General features: G+C 44.6%; 4 protein-coding genes across 4 annotated transcripts in view; 3 read left to right on the top strand and 1 right to left on the bottom strand.

The window, feature by feature from the left end:
* Window positions 1-22,514, bottom strand: part of LOC309550230 (uncharacterized protein) — a gene marked incomplete at its 5' end in the record, with an annotated part of 1,091,635 nt that overhangs the window by 386,174 nt on the left and 682,947 nt on the right. The gene's annotated exons all lie outside the window — the stretch shown is intronic.
* LOC309548745 (uncharacterized protein) overlaps window positions 1-22,514 on the top strand; it is a gene marked incomplete at both ends in the record, with an annotated part of 197,458 nt that overhangs the window by 327 nt on the left and 174,617 nt on the right. Inside the window, one exon of the mRNA XM_082248695.1 lies at window positions 641-745. Coding sequence (XP_082104821.1) covers window positions 641-745 — 105 coding nt within the window. The remainder of the gene's footprint in view (window positions 1-640; window positions 746-22,514) is intronic.
* LOC309548746 (uncharacterized protein) lies at window positions 1,746-5,069 on the top strand (the record flags this gene model as incomplete). The annotated part of the gene is made up of 2 exons (XM_082248696.1): window positions 1,746-1,759; window positions 4,481-5,069. 2 exons carry the CDS (start codon window positions 1,746-1,748, stop codon window positions 5,067-5,069), a joined length of 603 nt encoding a protein of 200 aa, XP_082104822.1.
* Window positions 12,478-13,324, top strand: LOC309548747 (uncharacterized protein; the record flags this gene model as incomplete). The annotated part of the gene is made up of 2 exons (XM_082248697.1): window positions 12,478-12,565; window positions 12,786-13,324. The coding sequence occupies 2 exons, from the start codon at window positions 12,478-12,480 to the stop codon at window positions 13,259-13,261; spliced, it is 564 nt and encodes a 187-aa protein (XP_082104823.1). The 3' UTR covers window positions 13,262-13,324.

Raw genomic sequence — 22,514 nt, forward strand, 5'->3', positions numbered from 1 at the left:
CCGTAGACTGTGTGTATACCGGATTCCACCAGGGTGTCACTCGTATGGGATCGGGATATTAAAGCAATAAGAGGCACATAGTGTAATCTCGTTTGAACAGGGTAGTTTATTAATCAAATAAGAGAGGTACTCACATATATTAAAGGTAAGAAGTGCTCGTAAAGACAGTAGGTGGAGCGCAGAGCGGTCCAAGCCTCCTTCTCAATACCGGAAGTGATGCGACACGCGGTACCGGTTTCGTATGTCAGTACGTCTTCAGCAGCCTCATTTGTCTCTGAGCTCCTTCTTGCTATTCCTCGTCCTGCCTGTTGTTTCCTTGGATTGATTTTCTGTGTAGTGACCCCGGCTTCATCTCTTGGATGCGCTCGTCTGTTGCTTGTCCTGACCTTTATCCTGATTCTCATCTCACACCCAACATAAAGAATGGAATTTGTGATCCAGGTGGCCAAATTTTACGAGAATCTCGGACCCCAAGAATAATAGAAAACACTAAACTGTCCAGATTAAATATTTTCTCACTGGGACCATAGTGCTTAAATAAATAGTGACCTTCATATTACCTCCTGATATCCTCATCATATTATTGTACAGCCAATACCAATCCAGATAATTCTCCGTTATCAATATTATCTGTCTACAGGGAAACCTTCAGATGGCACAAATGAGGACAGAGGAGGACCGGAGTCACATGACTGAGAAGATACTAAACCTCACTCTGGAGATCATCTACCTGCTGACCGGAGAGGTGAGGAGGATTCTGGGAGGTCACATGACATCACTCTTATCTCTATTAATAAAACACAGACCTGACCTGAGAGGTGAGGAGGATTCTGGGATTCTAACATGATATTCTTATTGGTTCCTCAATACAGAGATTTCCTCTTCTGAAGTCAGGTGATCATACGACCATCACAGTGCCTCCATGTGACTCCCTAAAACCAGAGAGACACAACATGCAGAAGATTCTAGAAGTCACCAAGAAGATGATGGAGCTGCTGACAGGAGAGGTGAGCGGTGCTGGGAATTCTGGGACATTATCCAGTAACAGACAAGGGATGTGTCTGGATGGTGACTGTATCATTGTGTGTGTCAGGTTCCTATAAGGTGTCAGGATGTCACTGTCTATTTCTCCATGGAGGAGTGGGAGTATTTAGAAGGACACAATGATCTCTACAAGGACGTCATGATGGAGAATCAGCCGCCCCTCACATCACCGGGTAAGAGGAGACTTTATTGTAAAGGAGAGAGCAGTACGGAGGCTCCACCTAGATCCCCCATCATCTGACAAACACATAGAAACAATGTATTCAGTCAGTGTGTGTGTTTCCTACAGATGGATCCAGTAATGGGAACCCACCAGAGAGATGTCCCCATCCTCTGTATTCCCGGGATTCCACACAGGAAGGTCACACCATCCCTCACCATCATCAGGTAGATGAAGATTGAAGTCAAGATCGTAAAAGTGATCTGACTGTATGAAAATATATTCCACTTTTAGGTATAAGGTTATTTGTGCTCACATTTTAAAGAAACCATTCCCTGCTATTTTGTTTGTTTAGAATAAAAATCTGATAGATATAAAAGATGAGGTTAAAGAGGAAGAAGAGACGTATGTGAGGGAGGATCAGCAGTTCAGGGAAGAGGTTGGGATGATGGACAAAGTTAAAGAGGAGGAATCTTCTCCAGACATCAGCACAGGTGAGTGATGGCCACTAAATACAAAAACTGTTTGGGTATATGGATTGATGTTTGAGGATCTGTAAACCCACTTCTACAAAGACATCATGATGGAGAATCAGCCGCCCCTCACATCACCGGGTAAGAGGAGACTTTATTGTAAAGGAGAGAGCAGTACGGAGGATCCACCTAGATCCCCCATCATCTGATAAACACATAGAAACAATGTATTCAGTCAGTCTGTGTGTTTCCTACAGATGGATCCAGTAATGGGAACCCACCAGAGAGATGTCCCCGTCCTCTGTATTCCCAGGATTCCACACAAGTTAACATTAAAGAAGAAATAAAAAAGGAGGATGATGAGGATTTTGTAATGGAGGAGGCAGAGTTTCCAAAAGATCACAGAAAGCAGTACCAGGACACCATGGTGGAGTCATCCAGTTACAGAAACCCACCAGAGAGATGTCCCCGTCCTCTGTATTCCTGGGATTTCACACAGGAAGATCACACCATCCCCCACCATCATCAGGTAGATGAGAATGTAGGAAAGTGATCCCAAGCCCTGAGAGATATCATTCTTTTATTATTACTTTTTTTGTATTTAATATTATTTCTGCCATTTTGTTGGTTTAGGATGAAGATCTGATAAATGTACAAATTGAGGTTATAAAGGAAAAGACGTATGTGAGGGGTGATCAGCATTTTACAGAGGAGGTTGGGATGATGGACGCAGATAAAGAGGAAGAACCTTCTCCAGATATCAGCTCGGGTAATTATACAAGAATGGGTTAAAGCTTACTTAGTGATGTTTGGTTGGGGGGTATCATTGATCTGGTTAGTTGTCATAGTTTGGTGTTGTGATTGCACCCAGTTCCACCACAGATCTCTTTTACACTTTGAAATGCTCGACCCCCATACACTGCTCCAAAGAATGAAAGGAACACTTTGAAAACACATCAGATCTCAATGGGGGAAAATATCATGCTGGATATTTATACTGGTATGGACTGGGTAATGTGTTAGGATCTATACTGGTATGGACTGGGTAATGTGTTGGGATCTATACTGGTATAGACTGGGAAATGTGTTAGGATCTATACTGGTATGGACTGGGTAATGTGTTAGGATCTATACTGGTATGGACTGGGTAACGTGTTAGGATCTATACTGGTATGGACTGGGTAACGTGTTAGGATCTATACTGGTATGGACTGGGTAACGTGTTAGGATCTATACTGGTATGGACTGGGTAATGTGTTAGGATCTATACTGGTATGGACTGGGTAATGTGTTAGGATCTATACTGGTATGGACTGGGTAATGTGTTAGGATCTATACTGGTATGGACTGGGTAATGTGTTATGATCTATACTGGTATGGACTGGGTGATGTGTGAGGATCTATACTGGTATGGACTGGGTAATGTGCTAGGATCTATACTGGTATGGACTGGGTAATGTGTTAGGAAGGAAAGGATGCCACATCATTTGATGGAAATGAAAATTATCACCCTACAGAGGGCTGAACTCAAAGACACCTCGAAAATCAAAGTGAAAAAATGATGCAGCAGGAGAGTCCATTTTGGTGAAATGTCATTGCAGGACCTCAGAATGGTCCTCAGTAGTGTGTATGGCCCCCACCTGCTTGTATGCATGCCTGACAACGTCGGGACATGCTCCTAATGAGACGACGGATGGTGTCCTTGGGTATTTGCTCCCAGATCTGGACCAGGGCATCACTGAGCTCCTGAACAGACTGAGGTGCAACCTGGAGGCATCTGATGAACTGAAACAGAATATCCCAGAGGTGTTCTATTGGATTCAGGTCAGGCGCGCATGGGGGCCATTCAATCGTATCAATTCCTTCATCCTCCAGGAACTGGCTGAATTCTGTTCCCACTTGAGGCCGAGCATTGTGGAGCACCAGGAGGAACCCAGGACCCACTGCACCAGCATAGGGTCTGACAATGGGTCCAAGGATTTCATCCCAATACCTAATGGCAGTCAGGGTGCCATTGTCTAGCCTGTAGAGGTCTGTGTGTCCCTCCATGGATACGCCTCCCCCAGACCATCACTGACCCACCACCCAACCGGTCATGCTGAACGATGTTAAAGGCAGCATAATGTTCTCCACAGCTTCTCCAGACCCTTTCACGTCTGTCACATGTGCTCAGGGTGACCCTGCTCTCATCTGTGAAAAGCACAGGGTGCCAGTGGTGGAGCTGCCAATTCTGGTGTTCAACGGCAAATGCCAATCGAGCTCCACAGTGCCGGGCAGTGAGCACAGCGCCCACTAGAGGACGTCGGGCCCTCAGGCCACCCTCATAAAGTCTGTTTCTGATTGTTTGGTCAGAGACATTCACACCAGTGTCCTGCTGGAGGTCATTTTGTAGGGCTCTGGCAGAGCTCATCCTGGTCCTCCTTGCACAAAGGAGCAGATACCGGTCCTGCTGATGTTCTACGGCCCTGTCCAGCTGAAACTGAATAACAACCCCCTCTGCTACTTCACTGAGCAGATGAATATCCCAGGAGTTTCTCTGACTTGATGCTATACTCTGATTATAAAGTGTTGAGCAGTGTATATGAGTGTGGAAAACTCTTGGTAATTTTTCTTGTCTTCTGACAGACGGACTCTGTGTTGGGAATAGAAGGACATCGGAGGAAGATGTGACTACAGAAGATAATGACATGGCATCTTCTCCAGAAGTAAATCCCGTTCCTCATAATATACATGACAGACCTCACCATTGGAGGAGATCATTGGAATCTCCTGATACTTCACATAGTCCTCTAATATCTGACAGTGCCGACGGGTGCGGGAAACCATCTCATCTCAGGGAATCTTCCTTAAACCATAAAGGGGTTCATACAGGAGAGAATTCATTGTCATGCTCAGAGTGCGGGAAATGTTTTAGTCAAAAAAGATGCCTTCTTAGGCACCAGAAAACTCACACAAGGGAACGTCCTTATTTATGTTCAGAGTGCGGGAAATGTTTTAATCATAAAGCAACTCTTGTAAGACATCAGAGAATACACACAGATTACCTTCCCTATTCATGTTCAGAGTGCGGGAAATGTTTCATTCAGAAAGGAAGCCTTCTTAGCCATCAGAAAATACACACAGGTGAGTCTCCCTATTCGTGTTTAGAGTGTGGGAAATGTTTTAATGATAAAGGAAACCTGCTTAGGCATCAGAAAATACACACAGGTGATTGTCTCTATTCATGTCCAGTGTGCGGGAAATGTTTCAATGAGAAAGGAACCCTTCTTAGCCATCAGAGAATACACACAGGTGAGCTTCCCTATTCATGTTCAGAGTGCGGGAAACGTTTTAATCGTAAAGGAAACCTTCTTCGCCATCAGAGAATCCACAGGGGAGAGCTTCCCTGTTAATGTTCAGAGTGTGGGAAATGTTTTAATAGTAAAGGAAACCTTCTTAGCCTTTAGAGTATACACACAGGTGAGCCTCCCTGTTCATGTTCCGAGTGCGGGAATGGTTTTGCGCTCAAACGGTTACCTGTTATACACCAGAAAGTTCATAGAGGCGAGTGTCTCTAATCTTGTGCAGAGTGTGGGAAATATTTCACTTAGAAAGAACACCTACTTACACACAGATTAGCCCCCTTTTTAATGTTACGAGTGTAGGAAATGTTTTCCAAGCAAAGGTTTATTTCGTAGAAACCAGAAAGTTCATACGGGCGAGCATCCTATTTCATGTTCAGAGTTCGGGAAATGTTTCACTCCTTATGTATGTTTCAAACGTAAAAGAATTAACACTTATATTAGAGGCTCCGTTTTCATGTTCACGTACATGTACTGCGGCAGGGCGGCCGTTCTGGACAGAATCATGTACCTGTACGTCATCTGCATTTCTGGGTCTGGGGGCCAGAAGAGTTCCAGGAGTTCTACTCTTATCACAGTTCCCAAACCAAAAGGAGACATCCACCACATCTTCAATCTTAAGGCCCTAAATGTCCTCAGCTGGGCACAGGAGGCCCTAAATGTCCTCAGCTGGGCACAGGAGGCCCTAAATGTCCTCAGCTGGGCACAGGAGACCCTAAATGTCCTGAGCTGGGCACAGGAGGCCCTAAATGTCCTGAGCTGGGCACAGGAGGTCCTAAATGTCCTAAGCTGGGCATAGGAGGCCCTAAATGTCCTCAGCTGGGCACAGGAGGCCCTAAATGTCCTCAGCTGGGCACAGGAGGCCCTAAATGTCAGCTGGGCACAGGAGGCCCTAAATGTCCTCAGCTAGGCCCAGGAGTTCCGCATGTAATCCGCCAGGTCATAGTCCCTTTATCAGGGAGACTTTTTTCTTTGACCACCCCACATACATGTACTGCGGTAGGGCGGCCGTTCAGCACAGAATCACATACCTGTAAGTCATCTGCTTTTCCAAGTTTGGGGTGTGCACACGCGCCACTGGCGTCCATCTTCCGCTGGACACAGCAGGAGCCAATCAGTGGGTCCGGCGGATGCGGTGTCCGTTGGTACCCGGCAATCATTCCCGAGAGAGGCAGAACAGTTGTCTGCCAATGTAAACAAGGCAGATCGCCAATCTGTTAGTAGGGAAGATGGAGATCCTGTGTATCTGATAATGGAGGAAGGAGATATTGGCGCACAGAGATTATATATAGTCCAGCCAGCAATAAATATCTAAAAATACCAATGTTTAGGGTAGGGGGTTGTCAGGACTATGGTAATGGTAATAGGCATATTTTTCATATTGCATGTGAAGAATTATGAACTGCATGACCCCAGAGACAAAGTTCAATTCATGGCCTTCACTAGAAACTCAATAAGAGACTCCGGTTTGTAGTTTCCATTGTTCGTTGTTGAAAAGTGGTAAGCCGTTGTTGACTAACCCTGGAGATAACGACTATATTCTATGGTCTTGAAAAGAGAATATATTTGAAGAAGCCATAAAACATTGTGTCCTGGCCATGAGTTATTTTCCATACAATAGCAGATCCTAACAGGTTCCCCAAGGACAGCTCTATCATGGATTGCCTAACTAACACATCATTGTTTCACCTATGGAAAAATAAACAACAGAGGAGCCATGGGAAGAGAGTTTTTGGTTCATTTTCTGGTAATTAACTTAGACCTATTCCATCTGTATTTTTAAATGAATTTAATATAATCATAATCATCTACAACCTCCTTGTTCCATCATATACCAAGAGGGGATGTGGAAATGATGGCTATATGGACAATCCTCCATTGAAGATTATATTATATCAGTTAGATAGTAGCTGATGATTAAATTAGATTATTTCATATTGTAGATCCCAGACCATGTCATGATTATATTATTTACTAACATAATAATTCTCTAGTAGATAACCTTCTGATTGAATACATCACATGTGTCAAACAATTATAATCCCAGGTTATTGTGTATTAATTTAGATAATCTATAAGTAAGTCACGTATTCTTAATTAAGATATATATACATTAATATGTATGCTCATTAAACAGAACTGAACCTTTCAAAGAGATATTACAGAAATATCAGATGGCCATGCCGGCACCATGAGAATATGGACAGATTCTCATTTTTTTATTACTATAAATGAATGTAATAACTTCTATCAAAGATTTTTGCTCCCTGACATGGTGGTTAGTAGAGGTATTGCATAATTACTCATCCAGTTAATGGTTATTTAGCCCCAACCAATGGGAAGAAGTTCCACCTTCTGTGTTCGGTTTATTGTAATTTTTATAGCCTTTTTGTCCTATACAATATATAAAGGAACCCAGACGAGACACACACAAGAGACACACACATCCACCCATACACACTCATCATACTCCATCTTACTTCACCTTCATTCTACACCTGAAACTCTGAAAAACTTTAAGGACGCAAGCTCCTCCCTAACCAGCCACCATTTTGGGAAAGGCAGCCATTTTAGGACTGTCGTAAACGATCATTTTGAGCCAGTAGCCATTTTGGAATGGTAATTATGCATTATTGATTCTTTGATTTTTGTTTCCTTGTATGCTATAATCGTATGCTCAGGATATTTAGATTACCTTCCCAGTTGTAACAACCATTGTAGATTTTTCTCTAAACATTATTTTTGTTTTTATAAAATTTTTCCATTCTTGGTTTAGCGCTATATTAGCGAATTAGTCTCACGTTTTGCATAGTCTGTTCTCACTCCAACTGCAGTGAAGTGACTGTTGGCTACGCAATTCACAGACAACTTTGTCTGATATATAGAACTCTTGATATATGGTTTTTACTCCTTCTGCGAAAAAGTAATCCTGTCCTTTGATTTGTATTGCTGAGCCAAACTGATTCAATTAGCGTTATCATTAAGTTTGTATTTTATGTGAGATTATATTTTTTTGTCACCCATATGTAACTATTTATTGTGAATACATGTCTTATGAATAAATATATATATTCCCTACTGTAGTCTGTATTCACTATGATTGGTATATGCTGTTAAAAAAAATGAATCGATTAAAAAGAACTCGTTATACTTCGTTCGGAATAATATTCTCGAACGTAAAACACAACAGAGGTACAGTAAGAAAAGTCTGAACTCAGGGTGTCAGAGGGGTCGGGAGACTTGTAGGGCCAAGGCAACTAGGGGGTACAGTAGAAAATGTCTGAACCCAGGGTGTCAGAGGGGTCACGAGACTTGTAGGGTCAGGGCAACCATTGCATACTGACCTCTGTACACGGCCCTACATACTACTGACCTCTGTACATTGCCCTACATCCTACTGACCTCTGTACACTGCCCTACATACTACTGACCTCTGTACACGGCCCTACATACTATTGACCTCTGTACACGGCCCTACATCCTACTGACCTCTGTACACTGCCCTACATACTACTGACCTCTGTACACTGCCCTACATACTACTGACCTCTGTACACTGCTCAACATACTATTGACCTCTGTACACTACCCTACATACTACTGACCTCTGTACACTACCATACATACTACTGACCTCTGTACACTGCTCTACATACTACTGACCTCTGTACACTGCCCTACATCCTACTGACCTCTGTACACTGCTCTACATCCTACTGACCTCTGTACACTGCCCTACATCCTACTGACCTCTGTACACTACCATACATACTACTGACCTCTGTATACGGCTCTACATCCTACTGACCTCTGTACACTGCCCTACATCCTACTGACCTCTGTACACTACCCTACATCCTTCTGACCTCTGTACACTGCCCCACATACTACTGATCTCTGTACACTACCATACATACTACTGACCTCTGTACACTGTCCTACATACTACTGATCTCTGTACACTGCCCTACATCCTACTGACCTCTGTACACTGTCCTACATACTACTGATCTCTGTACACTGCCCTACATCCTACTGACCTCTGTACACTGCCCTACATACTACTGACCTCTGTACACTACCCTACATACCAGACATGGGAGTAGGTCACACATGTGCAAGTCGCAAGCAAGTCTCAAGTCTTAACCTTCAAGTCTTAAGCAAGTCCCAAGTTACTGTGGCGAAAAGCAAGCAAGTCAAGCCGAGTCCCTGCTAGAAGTCAAGCAAGTCATGTCAAGTCATTTATTTTGGTCAAGTCACAAATCAAGTCAAAATACTGATCTACCCCAATTTTCACCTTTAAATCAGTTAAAAGTCAGTGGTCAGGAAAGGTTTTTTTTTATTTTCAACATTAACAAAACTGCTTAGTGTTTTTTCTTGGCATATTAAAGAAACACTTTGACTGCCCAAACAGCTCAAATTCCTTCGTCCGGTCATGTTTCAACACCACAGTCACTAAAAACATGTTAAGTATTTCCATTGTTAAACAGCCAGTGTCCTAAAAATCAGAACACACTGAGGTGTTTTAAGTGACTGTGGTGTCAGAAACATAACAGGCACATTCATTTTGCTTTACCACATCTTGAGAAAATGCAAATATTTAATAACTTAAAAAAGTAAAGTCATTTCGAGTCATATGTCTCAAGTCCAAGTCAAGTCTCAAGTCATGAATACCAAGTCAAAGTCAAGTCGAGTCTTTTATTAATTTTAGTCAAGCAAGTCTCAAGTCCTCAAACTGGTGACTTAAGTCTGACTTAAGTCAAGTCATGTGACTCAAGTCCCCCACCTCTGCTACATACTACTGATCTCTGTACACTGCCCTACATCCTACTGACCTCTGTACACTGCCCTACATCCTACTGACCTCTGTACACTGCTCTACATACTACTGACCTCTGTACACTGCTCTACATACTACTGACCTCAGTACACTACCATACATACTACTGACCTCTGTACACTGCCCTACATACTACTGACCTCTGTACACTGCCCTACATCCTACTGATCTCTGTACACTGCCCTACATACTACTGACCTCTGTACACTGCCCTACATACTACTGATCTCTGTACACTGCCCTACATACTACTGACCTCTGTACACTGCCCTACATACTACTGACCTCTGTACACTGCCCTACATCCTACTGACCTCTGTACACTGCTCTACATACTACTGACCTCTGTACACTGCTCTACATACTACTGACCTCAGTACACTACCATACATACTACTGACCTCTGTACACTGCCCTACATACTACTGACCTCTGTACACTGCCCTACATACTACTGACCTCTGTACACTGCCCTACATACTACTGATCTCTGTACACTGCCCTACATACTACTGACCTCTGTACACTGCCCTACATACTACTGACCTCTGTACACTACCCTACATACTACTGACCTCTGTACACTGCTCTACATACTACTGACCTCTGTACACTGCTCTACATACTACTGACCTCTGTACACTGCCCTACATACTACTGACCTCTGTACACTGCCCTACATACTACTGACCTCTGTACACTACCCTACATACTACTGACCTCTGTACACTGCCCTACATACTACTGACCTCTGTACACTGCCCTACATCCTACTGACCTCTGTACACTACCATACATCCTACTGACCTCTGTACACTGCCCTACATACTACTGACCTCTGTGCACTGCCCTACATCCTACTGACCTCTGTACACTACCATACATACTACTGACCTCTGTACACTGCTCTACATCCTACTGACCTCTGTGCACTGCTCAACATACTACTGACCTCTGTACACTGCCCTGGGTATTAATAGCAATAGGTATTTTGCAGAGTTTTACATGTTGATAATTTAGTGAGCAGTCGGCCTGATGAACCAGAAAGTTTGGCCTAACCTAGAGGTCCAGTGTAAGCTGACTGGTGGAGTTTGGCAGCAACGGTGACTCTGGAAAAACAGTGTCCGTGAGTACCGAGGAACTTTCCCGGGGGTCTTTTAGGAAGGGGACCACTCCAGAGGCTAGAGTCAGCGGACGGGTGTCAGCACACAGGCAGTGAGAGTAAAGGGGGTGCCAAGTTTAGAACCCTGTAGATAATATTCAAGCAGGAACATTTAAAGCATCTTCACTTCAGTGGCAAAGTGAAGCAGCGGCCTTGCCGCATTCCACAGTTAGCTGTCCTCAAGACTGTAAATAGTTAGTAGTAGTTGGAGTATCTCACTCATCCCTTCTCCTATACAAGTTCTCAATAAAAACAAAAACAACATCCCCTGGATTGATTATTGACTGAGCCAAGAACTTTTATTGCTGTTTATCTGCTGTCAGTTGCCAAGGGTAACCCAGGGTAATCCAGATAGTGTAATTCTCAGCAGTCCTCTAGGGGGCAGTGCTACTTACATTTATATTACAGTGATAATAAGGGAGGAGTCAATAACCCAATGATGGTGGTCTTCAGGATCAGTCCAGTCTTCATCTTGGTTGTTCTCTCCCCATCCTCACTCTCTGACCTCTGGTGGGGCTCAGCCCCGCTGTTATTCATGACTAATTCATGGACTAAATAAGGAAGTGCAGGACTTCTTGTGTTGGGAAGATGGCAATGGGTGATAGAGGGGGAGGGGACACTCGTCCTATAATTCCCTCATCACTGTCACTCCTATAAAAGACAGTTCTCGTTGTTTCCTCACTCTCTGACTAAGGTCCATGAACAAAGAAATGAACTGGTAGGAGATCAGAGGACCCATTTACTAGTTACCTTGAGGGGGGGAATTGTAAGATCCTCAGAGACAAAGCTGCCTGATGTGGGCGGAGTCCTGGTTTAGAGGAACCAATCTGCTGATGTCTAGTAATAATCTTTGTATTTCTATTTTAGTACATGGACGGGAGATGAGGAAAACCTCAGAGGATTGTCTCACTTTGTCTCCAGATTGTAAAGTAGAAGATGAGGACATCACACAGTATAGTCCAGGAAAAAACCTGGCTACCTCTAATGTCCATCCGGCATCACACAGTGTAGATGGACCATCGTATTCCTCTTATCCTGAGGAACCTCAGACTGTGAGGGACAGTGCCGGACCATCGTATTCCTCTTATCCTGAGGAACCTCAGACTGTGAGGGACGGTGCCGGACCATCGTATTCCTCTTATCCTGAGGAACCTCAGACTGTGAGGGACGGTGCGGGACCATCGTATTCCTCTTATCCTGAGGAACCTCAGACTGTGAGGGACGGTGCCGGACCATCGTATTCCTCTTATCCTGAGGAACCTCAGACTGTGAGGGACGGTGCCGTCCTTCCAACAGATAAGAGGTTTACCTGTACTGAGTGCGGGAAGTGTTTACAGTCTAAATTCAATCTTAATGCGTATACAAGATCTCACACAGGGGAGAAGCCGTTTTCCTGTCCTGGGTGCGGGAAATGTTTTTCACAGAAGTTTCATCTTTGCAGACATCAGAGAACTCACATGGGGGAAAAACCGTATTCTTGCTCTGAGTGCGAGAAATGTTTTTCACATAAGACCTATCTTCAAATACATCAGAGGTTTCACACAGGTGAGAAGCCACATTCTTGTCCTGAGTGCGGGAAATGTTTTTCAGTGAAGTCCAATCTTTCCAAACATCAGAGATCTCACAAGGTGGAGAAGCCGTGTACCTGCCCTGAGTGTGGAAAATGTTTTTTAAAGAACTCCCATCTCCTTGCATCACAGGTCTCACATGAGCAAGAAGCTGTTTTCTTGTCCTGAGTGTGGGAAATGTTTTGTTCAAAAATCAGAACTTGTCACACATCAGAGATGTCACATAGGGGAGAAGCCATATATCTGTTCTGACTGCGGGAAGTGTTTTCGTGTTCACTCCAAACTTAAGGTGCATGAAAGATCTCACACAGGAGAGAAGCCGTATTCCTGTCCTGAGTGTGGGAAATGTTTTTCACAGAAGTCCAATCTTAAAATTCATCAGAGATCTCACACAGGTGAGAAGCCATATTCCTGTCCTGAGTGTGGGAAATGTTTTTCAGATAAGTCCAGCCTTAATATTCATCAGAGATTGCACACAGGTGAGAAGCTGCATTCCTGTCCTAGGTGTGGGAAAGGTTTTGTACGAAAATCAGAACTTGTCACACATCAGATGTATCACACAGGGGAAAAGCCATACTCCTGTTCCAAGTATGGGAAATGTTTTGTACGAAAAACAGTACTTGTCAAACATCAAAGGACTCACATGGGCAAAAATACTGTATTTCTTTCCTGAGTGCGGTAAAAGTTTCATAGAAAAATCAGAACTTCACAAACATCAAAGCTCTCACATGGGGAGAAGCCCTATTCCTATCCTGAGCGAGGGAATTGTTACATACTGAACTCCTGTCTTCCTGTACATCAGGGACCCCACACACCTTGAGGTGTAAGAAACAGTTCATAAGGAGATCAGAGATCACCAGAGACATGGTTGAAGTGTTGTCCCGTGTTGGCCATTGATAGCAGTAGAAAAATAAAAATGGAGTCATTACTTTTCATTGGCTGAGTACATTTTGTGGTGTAAGCTTTTGTAACCTTTTAGAGGTCTATTAAAAAAAAAAAATAGTTGAAAGATTATGACAAGCATTTACCCGGCTGTGATGGGTTTTGGCCATATTTTATTTCCTATGAACAGTGACTCCATCTAGTGGCCATAATGTCACTTATTTTCCTTCATCAGGTATGGCTTCATACGAATACCAGAGATCATACACTTATGGGTACTTTAGACTGCGAAGAACACAAGTCAATTAAACCGACCATTGATATAATTTGAAAAATACCACATTTGGGCTTTGGATGGCGCTAAGTATAACAGCAATTAGCTCCATCTAGTGGCAAATGTATTATTTTCCATTTTAAATCAATGGAAAACATTTAAGCAGCAAATATCTGAATAACATCCATATTTTCCCCTCATTCACACAGAAGGAATGTTCATGGCAGATGAAATGCTATGCAGTTTTTTTATAAATAGACCCCTAAATGTCAGGAGACGTTTATATAAAGATGGGAAGTATGGAGCAGATAAATGAATAGATCTCCTAGCAATGTTATTACCAGGCTGCAGCTAGGGGGAGCTCTAATGTGACCATAGCAGAGTGATCCCATCTAGCTCACATTAACCCTTTCACTGCCAGAGCTGTGTTTGCATTATTTTTGCACACATGGTAAAATGCAGATTTTGGGCCTGAAGATGAGATAAAACCCCGAAACATGTATTTGCTGAAAGCAGAGACCTCGGAGAATAAAATGGTGGTAATTGTTAAGGTGTTCCTCGTACACAAATGTCACCTTCATATCCGGGTTTGTTTTCTCCTTTCCCCCATTTTCTATGGTGTGATCTTTTCTACAATACTTTGTTATAATAATGTAACATGCTGTGTATTGTATTGTACACAAATTATTACCGACTCCGCCTCCACATTCCAGACAAGTCATTTTCCTGACCAATTGGATTTCTTCCTTTATTATTTCCTGATTCTATGACTGCAATCTTTTTAAAAGTAACATTATAATAAAAAATGTATTGAATGAAAAAAAGTGTGTGTCGGTGTAATGAGGAAAATCTGTGACGGTCAAACATTGCTGATCGGGGACACTTTCGATCCTTCACAGGTCATCAGTTTAGAATTCGGGGTCATCACACCATCTGCAGAGATCTGCGTTTTCTGCTTTAGGGAAATGCAGACTCCTAGTGTAGAAAACAATTGTCTTCTATGTCTGGTTCACACCAAATCACATGTGTGATGTGCGGTGTGGAGCTGTGTATGATTATGCAGCATGTTTGCAGTTTTCCGCACCTAAACTGAAGGAAACTGTCAGTGTCGCACTGAACTCCATGTGACCGGCAGTGAGAGGAGAGCAGAGCGGAGTGTCCCTACAGCACGGCTGCAGATCAGAGAGGGCAGCAGGAGGAATCATGGTGGACAGGAGTGTGCAGTCGATGTGGTGAGGGTAGAAGGGGTGCAATTACATGAACCGATCTCCTATGGATCTCCCCCTACAGCTGCTGAAAGCTGCTTCCCCTCCTCTCCCTTCTGCCAGCTTTCAGAGGCTGCAGGGAGAAGTGCACAGGAAATCGGTTCATGTGATTGCACCCCTTCTACCCCCACTGCACTGATCACATGCTCCTGTCCACCATCCAATTCATCCTGTTTGCCATATCCCCCCCCCTTTTCCCCTTACTCCCCCCCAAGCACTGCCGGCTGTGCCTCCTGCCCCTCCCACCAGCTGCTGCAAACACGCAGATCAGGGGCGGACTGGGACAGGGGGCGGGGAGGCAATTGCCCCCGGACCAATTTGATGCACAGTAAAAATCTTACTGAACTGCTTTTGCCAAAATCATTCAGCCAGGAAACTGGGTAAGGTGAAAAGAAAACACTGTATGGGGATCACAGGGTGGAATCGGGAGGAGAGGCGGCCAGATCACAGAGAAAGGATCTCCTGCTGTGACACTCCTTGGAGCTAAAACTCCGCCCACTGTCAAACAAAGTCCCACCTCCTGGACCGGCTCCTATGATAGACAGCATATTGGTTCAATTTTCCAGCATTGGATCAGTGTGCTGTCTATTATAGGGGCTGGTCCAGGAGGCGGAGCTTTGTTTGACAGCAGCTGACGTATCAGCTCCAAGCAGTGTCACAGCGGGAGATTCCCTTTCTGTGTGATCCAGTCAGCTCTCCTGATTTCTCCCTGTAATCTCCACGCAATGATAGGCTGCATTGATGGACATGGATGAGGCTGCGCTGCTGGACACTGATGAGGCTGTACTGATGAGGCTGCACTGATGGACACTGATGAGGCTGCACTGATGGGTACTAATGAGGCAACACTGATGGGCACTGATGAGGCGGCACTGATGAGACAACACTGATGGGCATTAATGAGGCTGCACTGATGGACACTGATGAGGCTGTACTGATGGGTACTAATGAGGCAACACTGATGGGCACTGATGAGGCGGCACCGATGAGGCAACACTGATGGGCACTGATGAGGCTGCACTGATGGGTACTAATGAGGCAACACTGATGGGCACTGATGAGGCAGAACTGATGTGGCTGCACTTATGGGCACTGATGGACATTAATATGCTGCCCTGATGATCAGTGTAAATGTCCCCTATCTTAGGAAAGCCAATTATCTGCTTTCCATTCCTCACACAGTAACATCGCAGAGGAAAGGAAATACAGATAACCGGCATTTGTGTATATGTGATCTGCTGTGATAGGACACAGCTGATCACATGGTAAAGAGCCAACATCATTGGCTCTTTACTCTGATGGTGATACCCGAGGGTGCACATGTGTGGTAAGATGAGGAGGACGTCTTAAGATGCCCACCCGGAGGGGAGAAAGGCCCGTCCAGCCATCAATCTGCTATAAGGAACTGGCTAATGGCTGATGGTTTCCCCATTTGTGAGAAATTATTTGTTTTATGCTACAATTAGAGGCTATTTTTGCACTGGAATCTTTATATATTTTTCACACAATGAATCACACAGGAACGCGCTATGTTTTCCTCTGCGATTCATGTGTGATCTATGTGCAGTGCGATTTATGTGTGATCTGGGTGCAGTGAAATTCATGTGTGATCTGGGTGCAGTGCCATTCATGTGTGATCTGGGTGCAGTGTGATTCATGTGTGATCTGGGTGCAGTGCAATTCATGTGTGATCTGGGTGCAGTGCCATTCATGTGTGATTCATGTGTGATCTGGGTGCAGTGTGATTTATGTGTGATCTGGGTGCAGTGTGATTTATGTGTGATCTGGGTGCAGTGCAATTCATGTGTGATCTGGGTGCAGTGTGATTTATGTGTGATCTGGGTGCAGTGCAATTCATGTGTGATCTGGGTGCAGTGCCATTCATGTGTGACCTGGGTGCAGTGTGATTCATGTATGATCTGGGTGCAGTGCGATTCACATGTGATCTGGGCGCAGTGCGATTCACGTGTGATCTGGGCGCAGTGCGATTCACGTGTTATCTGGGTGCAGTGCGATTCATGTGTGATCTGGACGCAGTGCGATTCACGTGTTATCTGGGTGCAGTGCGATTCATGTGTGATCTGGGCGCAGTGCGATTCACGTGTTATCTGGGTGCAGTGCGATTCATGTGTGATCTGGGTGCAGTGCGATTCAGTGCAGTGCAATTTCAGCCCATTAATTTCAAATTTTCTGAAATCACACCCCACCACACTGAACGTACTGCATGCACTACTCCTAAAAATGCACTACAAATGGATTACATGATACTTCTGTACCATGCCATCCGATTCGGGCAAACGCCCTGCAATTGTGACTAGGGATGATCGAACTTTTGAAAGGTTCGGTTCGACCAGAACACCCGAACTTCCCGAAAGTTCAGGTCCGGATTCCAGAACCCCATTGAAATCAATGGGACCCGAACTTCGGTAATCAAAAAACACCATTTTGAAGCCCTAAAACCCAATAAATGCCCCTAAAAAGTGATTAGGGTTCTGGGTCATACCCCAGGGACTATTAATCACACAAAAAAATTATTGAAAAAAAAAAGAGATTTCTTTGGATTTAGTGTCTGGGGGTCTAAAAAGTGTACATGTGACGTTTCAGCTCTGTAGCATGTCCAGAACCAGAAAAAAAAGATCATTTTTCTTAGAATTTTTATTAGCGCAGGGATGTGGCTCCGCTCCTATCACACCTATATGTGTGTATGTGTATATACATATATGTGTGTGTGTGTGTATATATACCCCTATACAGGTGTTCAGATGTTATGCCTGCCTCCAAAAACGCCCAAAAAATGCCCAAAAAAACGCCTGCAACAACACACCTGGGCGTTTTTGTTGCAGGCATTTATTGGGCATTTTTTGGGCGTCTTTGGAGGCAGGCATAACATCTGACCTTCTGTATAGGGGTATATATACACACACACATATATCTATATATACACATACACACATAGGTGTGAAAGTAGCGGAACCCCATCCATGCGCTAATGAAATTATTTGCAGGGATGTGGCTCCGCTCCTATCACACCTATATGTGTGTTTGTGTATATATACATATATGTGTGTGTGTATATATACCCCTATACAGAAGGTAAGATGTTATGCCTGCCTCCAAAGACGCCCAAAAAATGCCCAATAAACGCCTGCAACAAAAACGCCCAGGTGTGAAAGGAGTGGAGCCCCATCCCTGCGCTACTAAAAATTCTAAGACAAACAATCTTTTTCTTATGGCGGTCACCCTGACATGGATGAATTCGGTAACCCTGGCATACAAGGAGCGGAGCCCCATCCCTGCTCTACTGAAAATTCTAAGAAAAATTATCTTTTTCTTATGGCGGTCACCCTGACATGGAAGAGTTTGGTCACCCTGCCATAGCAGTCAGAGTCAGTTCACCCTACACTACACTACACTACGGTCACCCTGACACTTAACACTTTCCCTACAGAAACTAGATTATTAAATCTAACTATAGTGGAAAATAGTACCCTAACTACACTGCATATCCCTTTCCTCACACTAATAATTGCTAAATGACACTTTTGCAGCAGGAGTAACAGAACTGCTTCCACTCTCTTCCACAGCCCCTGTATTACAGTGCTAGAGATTTGGCGGGGCTATGTTATATACTGGGGGGCGTATTTACTACTGATTGGCCTCTGGACCTCCTATTCACTCCAGTCACATTCCTAGCATCCTCCTGCCCCCTCAATTGGCTTTTACTGATGTTTCTGGTCCAATCACGGGCTATTAAAGCCCAGTTCCTGTCCCATTGCATTTTGGTCGGTTTGGGTTGCCGAATTCCGAACTTTTTCCGCAAAAAGTTCGGAATTCGGCAGAATTTCGAACAGTCAATGTTCGGGTCGAACCAATGGTCGACCCGAACCGTTCAATCATCCCTAATTGTGACCTGAATTTGGGGTGTTCTGAACTTTGCTTTGACACCTGCTGCAGTTTGCAAGGGCAGTGCAGGAAACGCACAGGGAACGCAGGTTTCCTGCACCGGGTTCCAATGTGAACGGGTCCTGAGAGAATTCCCTGCTCCACCATCCAGGGCGGCACAGGACTGCTTCCTACTTTTAGGGTCATCCACACTAGAATGTGGTGCGGGAAAGCTACGTTCACGTGTGGCTTCCCGCAACGCATTGCAGTTGTACCACCCTTGTGATCTGCTGCGGGTGTCAGTGAAAAGTTATTGAGACCCTAAACGCAGGTTGGGAACGCAGTGTGGTTTGCCTGCAACCGATCTCATGGCACACAGGTACGATGCAATCCGGTTGCCGGATGCATGCATTTGTTTTGGTGCGGTGAAATCGCACTGCATAGAATGACATGGGAATGACATGCAGGTCCTAGTATGAAAAGACCCTTCCTGTGTTCTCTGCTGGGGCTCCCGGGGTCCCAATCCAGGACTCATCCCGAGTTTGCTGCTTTGGCAGATTGGTGACCATTGGTCTTACAGTATACAGTATATTGTGACACCCAGCCAGGACAGAGGGGACTTCAGGGGGGCCTTTTGCCTACAGACTATGGGCCCCGGCTTTTAGGGGGCACTGCTCTTTGGGAGGTGTATGCCTGGGGGGACCCTTGAATTGGTTTTGTTTCTGATTCAAGTCCACAGACTCTGGGAATCTAGGCTCAGGATCCATACTTAGGATCTAGATGCCCCATTACCAGCAATGACTACATGACACTCAGAGCAAATTTTATTATCATCAGCTCCAAGCAACCTTATTCTTGGGGTCTCCTGCTATAATCTGTTTAAGGTGTTATGTGTAGGGATGGGCCGAACCGAACACCCCCCCGCCCCATTTCAGTTTGCTCCAGAACATCTGGAACAGGTAAAAGTTCTAGTGAACATGCAAACTCTAGTAAAGTCTATGGGACACATGAAAAATCAAAAGTCCTCTTTTTAAAGGCTTATATGCAAATTATTGCCCAAAAAAATGTATGGGGACCCGAGTACTGCCTTGGGGGACATGTATCAATGCAAACTATTTTTTTAAAACAATCGATAGGAACAGTGATTTTATGAGGCTCAAAGTGAAACAAGAAAAATTCCTCTAAATATCGTGCCCGGGGAGGTCCCCTTAATGTGCCTTTAAAGTGGCACATCTGTACGATGTATGGAGCCTGCTGCAGCAATACTGACATTTCTAAAGGAAAAAATGTAATTTAAACTTGCTCGCGGCTGTAATGTATTGTCGGCTCCCTGCAATACAGATACAAATAACATGAAAAAAATGACAGCATAGGGCTGCTGCCTTTAGCAGCCGAGTAACCCGGACATGACGTCATGGACGCCGCCTCCGGGTTACGTCATCGGAGACCCGATCGAAGCCACTTCCAGCTTTGATTGGGACTCCATCCAGGCGGCGAACGCGCCGGCTGGTTGCTCGGGTCTCCCGGTGGGACAGGAGACCCGGGCAGAGCCGCGGAAGGCGGCAGGAGGGGGGGGGGACAAAGTCCCCTCCCGCTCGCCGAGGTAACGATTGAGCGGCTCCCGAGCCGCATTGGTCGTTGCTTCCAGAAAGCCAACCACCGGCTCTAAAAAACGGTACAGGGATGATGCCTCTAGCTAGAGGCATCATCCCGGTATAACCACGTATATCCATGTATATATAACCATGCATCGTGATGCATCGCATCGTATCGAATTGTGACCCTAATAATCGTAATCGAATCGTGAGGTAAGAGAAGATGCGCAGCCCCACTATGCATTAAGATAAAAAACCTTCTGTGTGTGGCAGCCCCCCCCAGAACCCCCTAATACTTACCTGAGCCCCATCTCAGTCCAGCAATGTCCACGAGGCCCTCGGCCATCCAAGACTCTCTCTCCTGATTGACTGAGACACAGCTGTGGCTCCCGTGGCTGTCAATCAAAGTCAGTTAGCCAATCAGAAGAGAGAGAGGCAGGGCCGAACGGCAGCTCCATGTCTGAATGGACACACAGAGCTGCAGCTCGGCTTGAGTACCCCTATAGCATGCTGCTGTCAGTGGGGGCACTCAACAGGAGGGAGGGGCCAGGAACTCCAGCCAGGGACCCGAGAAGAGGAGGCAAAAACTAACTGTACAGTGGAGTAAGTATAACATGATTAGTATTTTAAAAAGAAAAAAAAACAAGACATTAAAATCACTTTAACATTGGCGTCTAGGAGAAATATTGATCAGCTTGGGATGGCACTGCTCCCAGTTTTTAACATTGGCATCTATGGGAAATCTTGGTCAGCTTGGCATGGTACTGCCCCCTGTCTTTACCAATAGTGTCTATGGGAAATCTTAGTCAGCTTGACGTGGCACTGCTCCCTGTCTTTAACATTGGCGTCTATGGGAAATCTTGGTCAGCTTGGCATGGTACTGCCCCCTGTCTTTACCAATAGTGTCTATGGGAAATCTTAGTCAGCTTGACGTGGCACTGCTCCCTGTCTTTAACATTGGCGTCTATGGGAAATCTTGGTTAGCTTGACATGGCACTGCTCAGGAACTATAAGTGACAGGGACACCAAACTTAGGGAACACCGAGAGGGGACCCAGGACTACAACATATTCATACATTTTAAAAATAGAGTATGCCTGTACACTACACTGACTGCACGAATGTACTGAACTTGCTATCCACTAACTACCTGCCTAATCTCCACTATACCCGGCTGCCATGTAAGCAGCAGCCTTATATAGTGTGGGGCGTGGAGTTAGCCCCTGAGCCATGATTGGCTAACGGCACTCTGCCTTTGGCCAATCATGGCTATCATAGTACTTTGTGCTGTGATTGGACAAAGTCGGGTCACGTGCATGCTTTGGCCAATCATCAGCAATTAATGCACTGCAAAAGCGCAATGCATTATAGGGAGCTCATCGGTGAGCGAACTTCCCACTGAGAGCTCCATTTGTTTGTGTATTCAGCAAACACATGAACAGCTGATGTTTGAGTTGAACTTACGTTCGACTCAAACACACAGCCCATCCCTATTTGTTGTATGTTCGTTTATTCATGTCGACAACTTCCTGGTGATCCTCTCCACATACTGTAATCCACAGGGGCACTCTTTGTATCACATGTAATAAACTTGTTTATTTTGTAATTCCTACCACTGGACAAAGAATGAAATTCTTCAATTTTCTGATTTTTGTTCTGTGTGGTCCTACATAAAATGCACCTTCTGCATCTGTAAAACCCAACCCTGTTTAGGAATGTCACTTCTCTTTTAGATGGATCCAGTATATTCTATTCACATTTCTCACTCCAGGGTCCCTTTTTATAAATTAACTGTGTTTTTTTTAGTAGAATCCCCCTGAAAGGTATGGTCCTTCAGTAACAATGGCCAATATTTCCTCATACACTTTCCCACCTCTTTATATTGGACATTATATCCTGTTATATAAGCTATATAAAACTCTTGGATTTTCTTTTGTCTTTTACGTAACAATTTCTCTCTATTCATCCTTCTAACCAGTTCCCTGGTGTTTTCTAAATCTTTTCTATCATACCCTTTCTCTATAAATCT

This window comes from Pelophylax lessonae, assembly GCF_965119305.1.
Source record: "Pelophylax lessonae genome assembly, chromosome: 3".
In the NCBI taxonomy this organism is placed as follows: Eukaryota; Metazoa; Chordata; class Amphibia; order Anura; family Ranidae; genus Pelophylax; species Pelophylax lessonae.